The 16,353-nt window shown below is 41.5% G+C and overlaps 1 protein-coding gene across 1 annotated transcript in view; it reads left to right on the top strand.

Moving 5' to 3' along the window:
- ARHGEF6 (Rac/Cdc42 guanine nucleotide exchange factor 6) overlaps positions 1-16,353 on the top strand; it is a 208,368-nt gene that overhangs the window by 45,733 nt on the left and 146,282 nt on the right. Inside the window, exon 5 of the mRNA XM_049766604.1 lies at positions 1,904-2,105. Coding sequence (XP_049622561.1) covers positions 1,904-2,105 — 202 coding nt within the window. The remainder of the gene's footprint in view (positions 1-1,903; positions 2,106-16,353) is intronic.

The raw sequence follows: 16,353 nt of genomic DNA, 5'->3' as shown, positions 1-16,353 counted from the left end.
TCCTGTTTATTTATGATATCACTGAGCTAATGAATTTATTTTGGGGGGGGCAGACCCAGGGTTCTCAGTGCTACTTCCGGCTTGATGCCATGGGGGATCATTTGATGTCAGGGATCAAATGTGAATTTTGTGTATATAAAGCTTGTGCTTCAGTCCATTGGACTATCTTTCCATTCCTGGCAAATGAATTTTATTTGTATATGTTATATTTAGATTTATTTGGTTTGGGGGCACACACCTCACAGTGATCAGAGTTTACTCCTTCCTTTGCACTCAGGTATCACTTCGAGTAGGGTTCAGAGGGTTGCATCTGAGGTACCAGGAATGAAATCTGGGACAGCTCTGTGCAAGGAAAGCAGTGCCTACTGACTGTAGTATAGATTATGAATTTTAAACATAGGGCCCAAATCAGGAACAAAACCAAGTGGGCCAGACAGTGTGAAAATTGAGGGTGGGAACCCCATGGTTTAAGAAAATGATGCAAATATGCCTTATGACTAGTTCTTGACTGTACTTCGCTCTTACTTCACCCCTCACTGCTTAGCTAGGGGAGCTAAAATGCCATGGGCATGCAGAGTGGGTTGTCTGGAGAGCTTAGTTGCTGTCAGCATTGCTTCTGTTATCCTTTTCCTCTTTGCACTTTTATCGAGTCTTTATTAAGTTTCATGCCTAAGCTACCTAGTCATCTTTTCATTGGTTCTTCATAGGAGATATTATTATTATTATTATTATTATTATTATTATTTTATTTTGGCTTTAAGTCCACACCTTTGGCTATTAGGACTTACTCCTTGCTCTGTGTTCAGCAATCACACTTGGCTCTCCTCTGGAGACTATATATAGTTCTGGTGATAGAACCAGGGTCAGCAGTCTACAAGGCAAGTATGTTACACCACCCTGGTCCTATGTTATTTTTGCCTTTTTTGGGGGGCAAACTTGGCAATGTTCAGGGTTTATTCATGGCACTGTGCTCAGGGGTCACTCTTGGTGGAACTCAGGGGACCATATGTGGTGCTACATCAGCAGTGTGCAATGTAAATGCTCTACCTGCTATACTATCAATCCATCTTCATTGTGTGTTATTTTTTCTCCTTTTGACCATACCTGGCAATGCACTCGAACTATTCTACTCATGTCTCAGCATGGTGGGAGCCAACTCTGGAGTACTAAATGATGCTGGGGGTCCAATATAGGGCTCCTCCTTGCAAAGCATTCACTCCAGCCCTTTCATCCATCTCCCCTGCAACAGGAGTCTTATTTATCTTCTGCTCTTTTGAGATCCTTCTTCCCCTTGAAAGCCACTCACTTGCTTTAAGCAGTCTGAGCTATTACTACCAAAGCTCTGAAATTCCTGCCAAAGCACTTTTGATATCTCCCTTGGAGAATTTGATCATCATCAAGTTTCTATACCCTTTTAGCTTCATCATATTGTATCTAAAACCTCCTGTGTTTCAACTTTTGGGGTATTTTGTTTTATCTTTTGGGTCACATGCAGTGGTGCTCAGGACATTGGACCTTGAGGATCTTATGGGTACAGGGGATCCAACCTGGGTTAGTCACGTGCAAGGCAAGTGCCCTACCTGCAGTATTAACATCACTCTAGCCTATTGCAGATAAGACTTTGGTGAAGACCTATTGGGATGATCAACATCTCTGGGCCAGGTTAACAATTTCCATCTTAGGTAACTATGATCATTGCATCTGACTCAAACTTGGCCATACCATGATTCATTTTTAGCAATTAGGAGACCATTTTCCTAGAAGCAGACTAGTACCTAATTCTGGTGATGCAATTAGGTAAGACTTTGCCTGTGTGCTAGGCAAAACAGTTAACTTATCACTGTTCTTATTTTGTTTCCTTCTTAGAAGAGTGCTTAGTCTCCCCTGGCTTATGTTTCTCTAGGAGATGACGGAAAATGGAAGTCATCAGCTGATTGTCAAGGCAAGATTCAATTTTAAGCAGACAAATGAAGATGAACTGTCAGTCTGTAAAGGAGACATCATTTATGTCACCAGAGTTGAAGAAGGAGGCTGGTGGGAAGGCACATTGAATGGGCGAACAGGCTGGTTCCCGAGTAATTATGTTCGAGAGATTAAATCCAGTGGTAAGTGAATCTTTGCAATGTCTTTTTGGAAAACGACTGTCATTTCTTGGTCTTTCTATTTGAAAATCATGTCATCATAATTGGTTACCAGAAATTTGTTTATACTTGTGTGTGTCAAAAATATGACTAGAACAGAACTGGGAAAATCTGTGACAAGATATTTTGAAATGAAGTTGTATTTAGATTATATCAAGGCAGCCCAAAGCTAAAAAAGCAAAGGAATGCAGAACTCAGACAACTGTTCAATCTTAACTGTGTTCCCCCTTCTGCCTGCTAAGTCTAGCCATGTGACATAGTAGTATATCATGCTTTCTGCTACACTAAGAATCACCATGGCAGAAGATAAGAATAATGGAAGCTTTGGGCTAGCTTCTCTGCCTTTTTAAAGCTATAGTCTTGAAGTGACCTAAGACTAAATGCCTCAAAGATTTTTTCAAGGAAAAACAACTGCAGGGCTCTGAGAAATTATTTGGTCACTTGGGTTATGAGGAAAATTGCCGTTAGCTCAGTGTACATTAACTCCTCCTTTTTATAACAAAATTCAGAGAATGAAATTTAATTGTCCTCTAATACTCTCTCTAGAGCTTTCTTTTCTTTTCTTTTTTTAAGTCACCATAAAATCCAAACTTATTCTTGATCGGGTTTCAGATATACAATGTTTTTAACACCAATCCCTTCACCATTGTCCCATTCCGTCCACCAATGTCCCCATTTGTCTCCCATACTCCATTCTGCTTCTGCAAGAGGCATTTTTTTTTCTTTTCTACTTTTTGCTTTCTTAGGTAACTTACTTGCTATATGTTACTTAAGAAAGTAGGCTTTGGTGCCGGAGCAATAGCACAGTGGTAGGGCATTTGCCTTGCATGTGGCTGATCCAGCGTAAACCTGGGTTCCATCCCATATGGTCCCCCAAGCCAGGAGCAATTTCTGAATGCATAACCAGGAGTAACCCCTGAGCATCATCGGGTGTGGCCCCCCAAAAATACAAAAATAAAAACAAACCAAGAAAGTAGGTTTCATTTACATTACCAGAAAGCCTGATCTATGAAAACATGTCTCCATAAAGATAAATCTTGTTCAGTTATTTACATTATTATCTCTCTACTTTCTAAATTTATTTACCTAAGATGTCCTTTGAGTGGCTGGCTTCTCAATGTATTTTTTCTGTTCTTTATTTTTATTGCCTTTTCAGTACTTTCAAAGGAACACTATATATTACAATTAATGCTATTAATAACATTATAGACTCACTGTAGATGAATCAAAACAGCACAGAAATATATAATGTAGGAATAAACATTTCTTTCTTCTTTGCCTCTCCCCCAAATGACCATTGTTAGAAACTTTCCCCTGAAGCATTTGAGATAATTTTATTTGCACTTTTTCCTCTGTTATGCATTTTGCATTAGTATGTGTTTGGGGAAAGTTGAGGAGGGAGGGAGGCATCCACTTTAATGGGCTGTGTTTATTAGTAGATCAATAATTGTATATGTATTGTTACTTCTGGGAACCAAGGAATGGCACTTGAACTTCAAATTAATTTTATTGGCTTGCCTGTCATTTCGACGGTTTTCATAATGACACTATTGCCTTTTATGCTTTGCTATTTCTTTCCATTGATAAAATAGCATGAGGTTCTTGAAACATTTTCTAGATTCCCTCTTGTCTTAATGTCTTCATCTGTAAAACTGAAAGGAACAGCACTTGCTGCTTTGCTTGGGAACCCCAAGCATTGCTGAAGGGACAGTGGAAGTAGACAGGCCACACTTTCTGTTATCATTAGTGTGTATCACTGACATGCCACACCTTTGTGGGTGGTCCCAGGCTATTGGCTCCAGATTCTCCTATATAGTCAGTGATGTTCTATGTTAACTGCTGTGGTTCCAGTCCGTTTCACCATTCAGTCTAGGTGTGCGGTAGTCTCTGCCACCAATGTTTGGGTTCAAATCCTCTATGATATTGCCTTTCTCAGAACTTGGCCCCTGGGGAAGCCAGGCCTGTCTGTATTCTTTCTGGTTGAAGTGCTCTTGTGACAACTGTGATTTGAGCAACTAATTAGTAGAACATGAGATTCTGCTCTCCAAAGAGCTGACTTCCTTAGGAGTGGAAAGGTTTCACTTTATAGACAAGACAATTATATACTGTAACTGTGGTGGCCTGGAGGGGATCCACATCACAGCAGTATAAGCATTTAACTGCCAGAAAACTTGAGGAAGGGGTTTAAGCAACAGAGAGGAAGCTCAGGAGACTGACATGCTGGCAGGTGATGGCTTAGTCCCCAAGATGTTCCAGAAGAAGGGAAGGCTAATTCTCGGAAGGGCTCTGGCAACTTGTGTTAAAATCTGGATAGCACATTCTCTTCTTGATGATTCACCCACATCTTGTCCTGAGATTGGTACTATCATATCTGTCTTTCAGTTCTCTTGTTCTGTCTCTGACTCTCTCTCTCCTCTCCCTCTCTCAGGTCTACCCACACTCCAATCTGAGATGTATACTTATGGCTTCCTACAGCCAGAAGTTTCTGTTCCATCTTGAACACATCTCTCTCTGTCTCTGTCGTATACTCTGTTTCTCTTTCACACACATTCTATATCTTGGATATAGAATATAGATATAGATATATCTTGGATATATCTTGGAGATATGTCAAATTGAGGAGTATTCTTGGCTTTCCCTACCCCCAGAAGTCCTGGTTCTCTCTCTCATTGTCTTTTCTCTCTGTTTTTGTTTGTTTGATTGTTTGTTTTTGACTATATCTGATGGTGCTAAGGGGTTACTCCTAGCTCTGCACTCAGAAATCGCTCTTGGCAGGCTCAGGGGACCCTATGGGATGCTGGGTATTGAACCCGGGTCAGCTGCATGCAAAGCAAATGCCCTACCCACTGTGCTATTGCTATAATCTCTCTTAAAGTTTTTGGATCAGACCCTTGGATGCTTAGGACTTACTCCTGACTCTGCACTTGAGAAATGCTTAATTCCAGGAATAGAACCCAAGTCAGGCACATGCAAGACAAGTGCCCTACCTCCTGTGCTATTGCTCCAGCCCCTCTCTCAGATATTCTCTATCTTGGAAATTCACCTACATGTTAATCTAACATATGTATTCTCGGCTTTTATACCCTGTCCAGAAATCCATGAATGTTTTTCTCTTTTTTTAGTTTTTGGGTCATATTTGGTGATGTTCAGGACTTATGCCTGGTTCTGCACTTAGAAATTTCTCCAAGTGCTGCTGGGGATTGATCCCAGGGATGTTGGGATTATTGCAGTATTAATACACCTAACACCAGGTAGCCCTTTGTACATCCCACCTGACTCTCAAGGATAAATTTGAAAAGCTATGGCCAGGAAGGCTTCAGAACCACAAGTGCTGAGCTCAGAAGGCATCTCAGATGGGTTAACTCAACACCTATATTTATACTGTTTTCACAGGTGTTTTATTTGGACCACCTATCCATGAAATTAATTAATAATTATTAATAATTAATTAATTAATTAATGCATGCTTTGGGGAACATACCCAGCAATGCTCAGGAATTACTCAGGGATTACTCCTGATGATGCTTGGGAGATTATACCGGATGCCAAGGAATCGAACCTTTCTGCCGTAATATCACTCTAGATTTCCATTTTAATTCCATGCAACCTCTCAGCATAATCAAGGTGGTTTTTTTTTTATCAGTTCTGTTTTTGGGTCAAACATAGCAGTGTCTAGGAGTAACTTTTAGCCCTGTACCCAGAGATTACTCCTGGTGAGCTCAGGAGACTGTATGGGATGTCAGGGATCAAACCTTGGGTCAATTGTATGCAAGGTATGCACCTTACCTCTATATTCTTACTTTGTCCCCCAATCTTCTATTTTTTGTTTTGGTTTCAGGGCCACACCATTTAATGCTCAAGGTTTACTCCTGGCTAAGTGCTCAGAAATTGCCCCTGGCTTGGGGGACCATATGGGACGCCGGAGGATCCAACCATGGTCCTTCCTTTGCTAGCGCTTGCAAGGCAGACACCTTACCTCTAGCACCACCTCTCCGGCCCCACCAATCTTCTATTTGTCATCACCTTTTACACATCTGTTTATTGTTATCTTTGGAAGCAAGTGATAGAAATGTCTCTTTTGATGGTCAACTCTAGAGCTTCCTTAAGAAGTGCATCAAGGATGGGGCCGGGAAGGTGGCGCTAGAGGTAAGGTGTCTGCCTTACAAGCGCTAGCCAAGGAACGGACCGCGGTTCGATCCCCCGGCGTCCCATATGGTCCCCCCAAGCCAGGGGCGATTTCTGAGCACATAGCTAGGAGTAACCCCTGAGCGTCAAACGGGTGTGGCCCAAAAACCAAAAAAAAAAAAAAAAAGAAGTGCATCAAGGAGAAGATTTTAAGCAAAAGATAGCCAGTGGTTTAGAATGATATTTCTAGACCATGTGTAGGAGGCTGGATTGCAGGGAAGCTGTGTGGGTAACCAATGAGGATGTGGAGGGGACTGGTAGAGACAATACTGAGGCAGTAACCCAGAGAGCAGGTCGTCCCACTTGGCAGTTTGTGCCACTTGGCAGGCAGTGGAGAGGAAGGCAAAGTGGATGGATTCAGTAGATATTGTCATATTCCTGTATTCATGTCAAGTATGCTTGCTGTTCTATTAGGAAAAGTGAAGTCATGAAATTTACTTCTACATGGAGAGCATTATGCTGAGCAAAATGAGTCAGAGCAAGAGGGATAGACATAGAGGGAGGACATTCATTTGTGGATATGAAAAAGATTATGGTAATACTATATAGAGACAACATAGATGAGAGCAAGGAAGACTGGTCACTGGAAAAAAGCTTGTCACAAAGATCAGGAGAGTTCAGGTAGGACAGAGAAGAGACCATTATGACAATGGTAGTTAGAAATGATCACTCTGGACAAGAACTGGGTGCTGAAAGATAGGAAAGTGATATATATGATACCCCTTAAATAGCAGTATTGCAAACCACTGTCTAAAATGAAACAAAAAGGAGGAGGGACAGAAAAAGAGAAAGAGAAAGAGAGAGAGGAAAATGTCTGCGATAGAGGCAGGCAGGGAGGAGGGCAGAGGGGAGGGTAGGAGGGAGACTCGGAACATTGATGGCAAGAAATGTGCACGGGTAAAGGGTGTTGTACATTGTATAATTAGAACTCAATCATGAACAACTTTGTAACTATCTAATAGTGATTCAATTAAAAATTATTAAAGAATACTTGCAGTTTATTAGTACTGGAGAAAAGAAGAAAGGTGAGAATTTTAGGGAGCCATTTTTTAAAAAAGCATTTTGTTGATATAATTTGGGGTCTGGGGCCACATCCAGTGGTGTGCAGGGACTCTTCTGCCTCTGGGCTCAGCAGTGACCCTTGGTTCTTGGTGGATGATATGTGGTGCTGAAGATTGTGCTGGGGATTGACCTGGGCTTGGCTACATTCAGTGCAAGTGCCTTACCTCCTGTCTTCACTTTCCAGTCCTAGGTGCCACCTTGAATGGGAACTCCTAAGAAACATGTGGGCTTATCCATCTAGGCTGCCAGCAGAGGTTGTCTGGCAATAGGCTATCAGGCCCTATTCTGGGCACTGCTGACTCTGAGACAATGATGATATGACATGAGCCATTAGCCAAGTGATATTTTGAGGCAGTCACTTTGGCTGCTGAGATAATTATGGCCAAAGCCGGACATGGCTTCTGCACTTTAGGTGGGGTGAGGCTGATTTTAGAAGACACACAGACAGTACAGTGGGAAAGACACTTGCCTTGCACATGGCTGACCTGGGCTCAATTCCTGACATCCCATATGGTCTCCTGAGTCTGCCAGGAGTAATTTTTGAGTGTAGAGCCAGGAATAACTTCTGAGCACTGCCAGATGTGGCCCCCAAACAAAACAAACCAAAGGCAAACAGATTAACCAATCTAATACTGTAGAAAGTTAAATAGAATATTTGAGTATAAAACACACACACACACACACTCCCCAGCATCCTTTCCACATGACCTTGAAGCTGAAGGTTCTGTGGACACATAGATTTCTGAAGATGAAAGTGGTCTCTGTAACCGTGCTGAGAAAAATCTTATGCCCACATCTGCTGTTGAAACTGGATTTGCAACTTACCTGTGGATTTCTGACAATCTGATAAATCACAGAAAAACATATTTTCTTGTATGAGGGAGTTTGAAACCATACCCAGGAATGCTCAGGGTTTACTCTAGCCTCTGCCCTCAGGGATCATCCCTGACCATGCTTAGGGGACCCTTGCAGTGTCAGAGATCAAATTGGGGGAGGCTGCAAGCAAAACAACTGCCTTAACTCCTGTCCTTACTCTCTGGCCTCTTATCTCTTTTATTTTTAGATTTGTTACCAAAAATGGCAAAGGAATGTTTTAGGACTTTACTTTCTAATTTTCTTGGCAGCATTTCCATGGGAGAAAATATTGAGGCTTAGAAGATTCCTCAAGGGCCAGAGTTCATATGTGGCATGTAGAGACCCGGTTGTGAACCACGTTCTGTGCAGGCTTTGGAATATCTAGAGGTATAGCCTCGACAGACTGTGTGTACCATTAGTAGAGCCTAGGTCAGAAAAGTACTACTTTACTAGGCTATTATATTGACCTGCCGGGCCTGTGTAGTCAGGCCCAGTCTCACCAGGAATGATCCCAGACCTCCTGAACCCAGCCTGTGAGGAAGCCTTTCAACAAAAAAAGAACAAAAGAATAGATTGAGGCAGGTTCTTTTTGTTGATCATATTTGGTTTTTTTGGGGGGTGGGGAGCAGGCTGCACCAGGCAGTACTCAGGGCTCACTCCTGTCTTTGTGCTTAAGGATCACATTTGATGGGGAGCAAGGAATTATATGATGTGCTGGGGATCAAACCCATGATGGTTGCATGCAAGGCCAGCTCTCTACCTGCTGTACTATCTTTCCAGTGGAAGCAGGTCTAATCAGACAGATTTGGTTTTGGTTTGATTTGGGACTGTTTGTTTTTGTTTGTATTTGTTTTGGGGCCACACACAGTGATGCTCAGGGATTACTCCTGGCCTTGCACTCAGGGATTATGCCTGGTGGTACTTAGGAACAATATGGGATGCTGGGGGTCAAATCTGAATCTTCCACGTGCAAAGAAAATGTCATACTTGCTGTATTATTGCTCTAGTCAGAGCTTACTCTTGGTTATATTCTCAGGTTTCATGTTTGGTCATGCTTAGGGAATCATATGTGGTATTTGGGATTGAACTCAGATAAGTCATGTGCAAGGCTAGTGTCTTATTTGCTATACTACCTCTCCAGCAGCAGAGTAGATATTTTAAATAAGCTTTATTTTAAATTTCTCTGTAGCACATTCCATTACAGGGTCATTAAATTCTTCTTATTTAGGTATAGATATCAAAATTGGGGAATTAAGTACATAGCTAACTAAATTTATATTATGGTAAATTAAGAAAGGACTCTTCTACCTCATTATAAAGCTAAATTAGGATTGAGCTTTATATTTAGACTTCCTGTTTTAATCCCCTGTGTATATCACATAGATGTTTTCAAGTCCTGAGAAACTAGATGTTACTGGATATCTCCTTGTCCTATCACTCCCCCTCCCGACCCTGCAGGCAATACGAACCCTGTCAGTATAAAGAATGAGAGTGGAGGGGTGGGTGGTCAAAAGTAAACTGAAAAGCAATCTTAACTTTGGGATCAAGAAAGATTTTTTGAATGGTGGACTGGATCACATCTGGTAGTATTCAGGTGCTACCCCAACTTGGTGCTCTTGTGTTTGAGAGTTGCTCCCAGCATTACTGGGGACCATGTGGTGCCCCACATTGAGCCAAATTCAGCCAAATGCAAAGCAAGCACCCTAATCTCTGTAATATCTCTCCAGTCTCCTGAAAGTGTTCTTATGGCTGTCTGGGTGAAGATGTTATTATGACAAAAAACTCATTTGAATTCTGCATTACATTGACTGAATTTATTTTGGTACTAATTAAATTGGGATGACTGTTATTTTTTGTCTTAGCTATACCACCCATAGAAAGGCTTATTATGTTTTCAAGTTTTAGTTCTGATTCAGTCACTTTGAACCACTCAAACCTCATATATTTTGTCCTGCATGAACCCTGGCATATATTTATTCTTTTTCTGCATGTGATGGATTGTGGGTTTCAGAGATAACTTCTCATAGCAGAAGTCAGTAGAGACAGGTTGGGACTGAGGGACAATTAAGAGTTTGAGGCAAGAACTTGTACCTGAGATATTTTGTTGGTGTAGTTGTCTTCAACTCTGGCAGTTTTGTGTAGGGCTTGTTTTCCAGAACTACATATTTCCCCCAGCTATTTCAAGATTATCTTTCAAATCTCTTTTCCTTTCTTGTGTGTTCACTTATCGGTCTACACCAAGACCCCTGGAATAGCTTGAGTTTCCAGCACTGTGATGAATAAGAGGAGTAAAGGCAGAGGCACTACATCCTACCAGCCACATGAAGTATCTATAAAGTTGTATCTGAAGTCCACTTGTTGTACACAGCATGGGAGACAATTCCTGCTATCGGAGTTATTGGGGAGCAATGGGCTCAGGTTGGAGCCAGAAATATCTCAAAGGAAAATCAGTCCAAATTTTACCCATGCCTTTTGGGCTCATTACCTTACCCTCACAGAAACAAATTTTAGGACATGAAAAGTGAAGTAAAACAACCTTAATGGGGAAGGTAACAGTAGGGAAAGAAAGAGCCAGATTTAGATCCATAAACAAGAGGGAATAGGATTTTCTCTGGATTGGAGAGTGTCCATCTTAGCATTTGGGGGAAGGTGAAGTCTGGGTGAAATCTGGGTATTTTCCACAACTGCTTTTGTTCCAAAGGCTTTTCACAGGAGGAATTTATGGAGCTTTTCCTGGGGAACAGCATTCAACTCCTAGTGTGCTGTTCTTGAGTTCCTATCATAGCCTTTGTCCCTGCATTTTTGGCGTCTCTTCTCTCTGGGATCTATCAGTGCCTGGGTCTGGAGTTCTGCATGTCAGTGGTTTTCCCAGGCTTCTGAGAAGGGTCCTTTGTCTCAAAGGCCTCCATGCCTTCGGACTGGTTTAGGTTTTAGGCAGTTTTGTCAAACACATATTACCAGCTCTACCCCATCCCCATTTAATGCCTGCAACACTGGCAATATTGGGAGAAAAGGCAGTCAGCTAGTTAAGCCACAGACAAGGTCTGTTTGGGAGCAAAATCACAGAGAACACTGGCAAAGTACCTTCATGACAATAATCATCAGCAATTCTGCTGGCTCTCTGAACTTCTCACCCATAAGACCTTGAATAGACACATCATTAGTTCTACAGGAAAAGAAAACAGTGGGAAAGCTCAAGGTCTTATGGGTTCTGTGTTTTTTTTCTGTTTGGGGTCTGCAACTCTCTAACCTCCTGACCTCATTGAACGAGGGTTCTGAATATTAACGGTGATAGGGAAAGCATGCAACATTCTGTTAGTCATCATTATATAAGATGCTCACTGGAGCTTTTTCATAGATGACTATAGAGTTGAAGAAGATCCTCTTTCTTTTATTTCTTTTATTCTTTCTGGAAATTATCCCTCACCCCTAAATCCACATAGAATTGTCTTAAGTGCTTCTCTGCCATCTTTTGACATTATAGAAGTTTTCTTTATCTTGAAAATTAAAACAAATGCTTTTGAGGTCCCAGAGAGATAGTACAGGGATTAAGACACCCTTCCTTGCATGCGACCAACCCTAGTACTATTCCTGGCACTCCATGGAATCCTGAGCACCATAGGGAACTATCTCTGATGGCAGGAATAACCCCTGAGTGTGACCCCCAAAACACCAGAACATTTGTGAGGCAATGTGGTTAATAATAATGTTAATATCTATGCTTTGAGCTATTAGTGTCCCTCACCTGCCATCCAAGTGCCAATATCCCTTCAGCATTGATATTAGGACACAACTTGTTCCTTCCCTCCTCAGCCTCCTCTCCCCACCAATGCTTGGTTGCCTGTGTCTGGTTGGAAAAACCTAAGGCTTTGTTGTCAAGGGCCACTGTCTATTCCCTTGCTTTGTCTCATTCTATTTCACAACTGAGTGAGGTCATTTGGTATAGTCTTTTCTCTTTATCCCCTACTTTGCTTAACATGAGAGGATTCTCCAGTGAATTGGTATGGGCCAGGAGATTTCTTTCTCCACAGTTTGAAATTTATGAATTCAATTTCTCAAACAGTTGTAATGCTGTTTAAATGGTTGATTCACATTTGTTGAGTTGTAATAGATTTTTTAATTGGTTCCTTTTTTATGTAATTATATATGCAGAGTTATTCAAGTTTATTTTTTAATTATCTTTTTGCTATCTCCAGGGTTGGTAGAAATATCCTATTTTGCACTTGGTATTGGTAAATTTTTTTTCTCTGGCTTGGCAATTTTATTGATTTTATAAAAACATTGACTTTATTTACTTTTGATCAATAATAGTACATTTTGCCTCTTGTACAGCCAACTGTAGATCCCCAAACAGCTGCATCTTCTTTTTTTGTTTGTTTGTTTGTTTGTTTGTTTGTTTGTTTTTGGGCCACACCCGGCGTTGCTCAGGGGTTACTCCTGGCTGTCTGCTCAGAAATAGCTCCTGATAGGCACGGGGGACCATATGGGACACCGGGACTCGAACCAACCACCTTTGGTCCTGGATTGGCTGCTTGCAAGGCAAACGCCACTGTGCTATCTCTCCGGGCCCTTCTTTTTGTTTTATTATTTTTTTTTCTACACCTAAAGGTACTCAGGATTTACTCCTGACTTTGCACTCAAGAGTAACCTGAATTGGGGCTGGAGAGATAGCATGGAGGTAAGGCGTTTGCCTTTCATGCAGAAGGACAGTGGTTGGAATCCTGGCATCCCATATGGTCCCCGTGCCTGCCAGGAGTGATTTCTGAGCATAGAGCCAGGAATAATCCCTGAGCACTGCCGGGTGTGACCCAAAAACCAAAAAGAAAAAAAAAGTAACCTGAATTACTTCTGATGATGCTCAGGTGACCATATGGGATGCTGGGGTTCAAACCTTGCTTGGCTATGTATGAGGCAAGCACCCTACCTGTTGTAATAACTCAACTCCTCTTTTCTTATTCTTATATGTCTATTTTACTTTAGATAGTCAAATTTTGTTTTATTTGTTATTACCCATTCCTGTGACCTTTATTTTCCTTCTGTGTCTTGAAAAACTCTGTTACCATGTTTTTGTTTTTGTTTTTTAATTTTTGAGGTTGTGGTAGTTGGGGCACAACTAGCTATTCTCAGGGATTATTCTGGGCTCAAAACTCAGGGTTCACTTCTGGTGGGGCTCAGGGAACAATAGGGAGGGACTGGGGATTTACCCTTGGTCAGGAGCATGCAGGACAAGTACCCTACCTGTAGAACTAGTATCAAATGTTATCTTTCTTTTGGCCTTGCTTTTTTTTTTGGTTTTTGGGCCACACCCGGCATTGCTCAGGGGTTACTTCTGGCTGTCTGCTCAGAAATAGCTCCTGGCAGGCACGGGGGACCATATGGGACACCGGGATTTGAACCAACCACCTTGGTCCTGGATCGGCTGCTTGCAAGGCAAACGCCGCTGTGCTATCTCTCCGGGCCCTGGCCTTACTTTGAAAGGTTAACAGATCTTAGTTGATTTTCTGGGAAGTTCAGGCGGTTTTATTTATTTTATTATTTATTTATTTATTTATTTAATTTTGGGCCACAGTTGGTGGTACTCAGGGTTACTCTTGGCTCTGTCTTAGAAATCATTCCTGACAAGTTTGGGGTACCATATAGGAAGACTGAACCTTTGTCAACTACATGCAAAGCAAATGGCATACCTCCTATGCTATTATTTGGCCCCAGGAAGTTAAATTTTAATCCAGGATGCTTTAAATCATAATCGCATGATACAATCTTGAGTTCCTTTGCTCAGGGTTTATACCTAGTCTCTGTGTACAGGAGTGATCCTTAGTAGTTCTTAGGGATGTTATACATCCTACTGAGGAAAGAACCAAGGTTGACTACATGAAAGGCAAGTGCCTTACCTTTTATATATTATATATTTGTATTATATATATCTTGCATTGTATATCTGTATTATCTATATATTTGGCCCACAACAAACATGAATTTTACAGAGAAACAAAAAATCTAAAATAATTTGCTTTGGGGACCACCTCCAGTATTGCTCAGGGCTTACTCCTGACTCTGCACTTAAGGATAGAGGGCTGGGATATATAGAAGGCTGGTATTCAAACCCTGGTTGGCTGCATGTAAGACAAGTGCTCTATGCACTATACTATTGCCCTGCTATGCCTCTACACAATTAAAAGTATTTGGTAGCTTATAATTTTGAATATGCCTGCCAGGTTGGTATACTAGAAAACATAGTTGTCTTGGCAAATATAATACTTGGCTTCGAGTCCTGGCCCTGTCATTTACAATTTCAGATACAAGTAAGATGCCTGGGCATTGTTTGTTCAGTAAAGACTTAGGAAGCAACCAGGTCAATCCAGGTAGATCTTGAAGTAGCAGAAAGTTTCTAGAAATGGGCCCTACCTCACGAGTTATCAATGGGAACTGACACAAAAATTAACTTTTCTTGCTGCACTTTTGCCTAATTCTACTCTCCTCAGCCTGGCCCAAATGGCAGAGTAGCTGTCACAGGCTGCCAAAGTGTCGATCAATGTGCCATGTGAGTCACATTAATTCTCGCAGCTAGCTGCATTATTCAATGACACACAAGCCAAATGACCCAGCATGAAGAGTTGGTTCATCGTGGAGGCCAGAGATTCCTGCCCAGAGACTTGACTGACCCTGAGTGCAAAGGAATGTATAGAATTCAGACAGGCAGAGAAGGCAGCAAAAACTTGTGGACAGGGAAGATTCCAGAAGCACAGAAACAGAACTGGTATGCCTCAACATGGACAGCTTTATCTCCCAACCTCAGTGGCTCAGGTCATGGTCTCTCATAAGATATGCTTCATGTTCTCTGCCCTTTGCTTGTGCAGAAGTAAATGATTCACCCCCTCTGGGCCTTAGTGAATAAAGCTCCATGCAAAATGAGCAGCTCATCTTTTTCCAATGCGATGATTGTAAACAGAAAATCAAATGTAAAGACGAAAAAAATCTAGAACTGAACCAAGTATCTGTAAATAGATGACTAGATAAAGAAACTGGGATACATGTATACATCATGGTAATACCATTGCACTCTTACAGAAAGATGGAATGATGTTGTCTGTTGCTCTATGTAAGGATCTGGAGAGTATCATGCAAAGTAAAGTCAGTCATAAAGAGAAAGACACAGAATAATCTCATCTGGGATGGAAGGAAGCATAGTAAAGTAATAACAAATGCTCAAAGGCAACAGAAACTGTGAAATCTTCTGTAGGAAGTTTACCATGGAAAGAAAAGAGTAGGGAAGAGAGGATATGTTTTGGAACCTAATGGGGAGGGCATTGGGAAAATGGTGAATGGAAGAGGATAATCTGGTGGAGTGTGTGGTGATAGAATTTTGTTTGTTTTTGCTCCGTACTTGGCAATGCTCAGGTATTACTTTTTTATTTTGATTTTGGGCCACAACCATCGGTGCTCAGGAGTTACTCCTGGCTCTGCACTCAGAATTCGCTCCTGGCAGGCACAGGGGGCTATATGGGATTCCAGGGATTGAACCCAGGTCTGTCCCAGGTCATCCATGTGCAAGGCAAATGCCCTACCATTGTGCTATCACTGTGGCCCCTCAGGGATTACTTCTAGCTCTGGAATCACTCAGGATTCACTCCTGGTGGTACTTGGTGAACCATATCAAAAATGAGGGATCAAACAAGGGTCAGTCATGTGCAAGGCAAGAATTTTCTCTTGTATTCTCTCTCTCTGGTCTCGATGCTGGAGTACTTTATGTATGAAACCTTTTCATTAACAGTATCATAAATTATAGTTCCTAAAAGTAAAATAAATTAAATTTAAAGGATATTAAAATGTAAAGGCTATTGAATATCAATTAAATGTATTTTAATATATATAATTTCTCGGTTTGGGGACCACAAATAGTGATGTTCAGGGGTTACTCCTGGCTCTAGACTCAGGAATTACCCCTCACTAAATCAGGGGAACATCTGTGGTACCAAGGATTGAACTTGGGCTGACCACATGCAAGGCAAACACCTTATACACTGTACTATCACTCTGGCTTATTTATATTTTTGAGGGTTTTTTGGTCCACATGGTGATGATCAGGGGTTATTTCTGGCTCTTCACGCAG

This window comes from Suncus etruscus, chromosome X, assembly GCF_024139225.1.
Source record: "Suncus etruscus isolate mSunEtr1 chromosome X, mSunEtr1.pri.cur, whole genome shotgun sequence".
Lineage (NCBI taxonomy): Eukaryota > Metazoa > Chordata > Mammalia > Eulipotyphla > Soricidae > Suncus > Suncus etruscus.
This window is presented reverse-complemented; position numbering and strand designations above follow the sequence as displayed.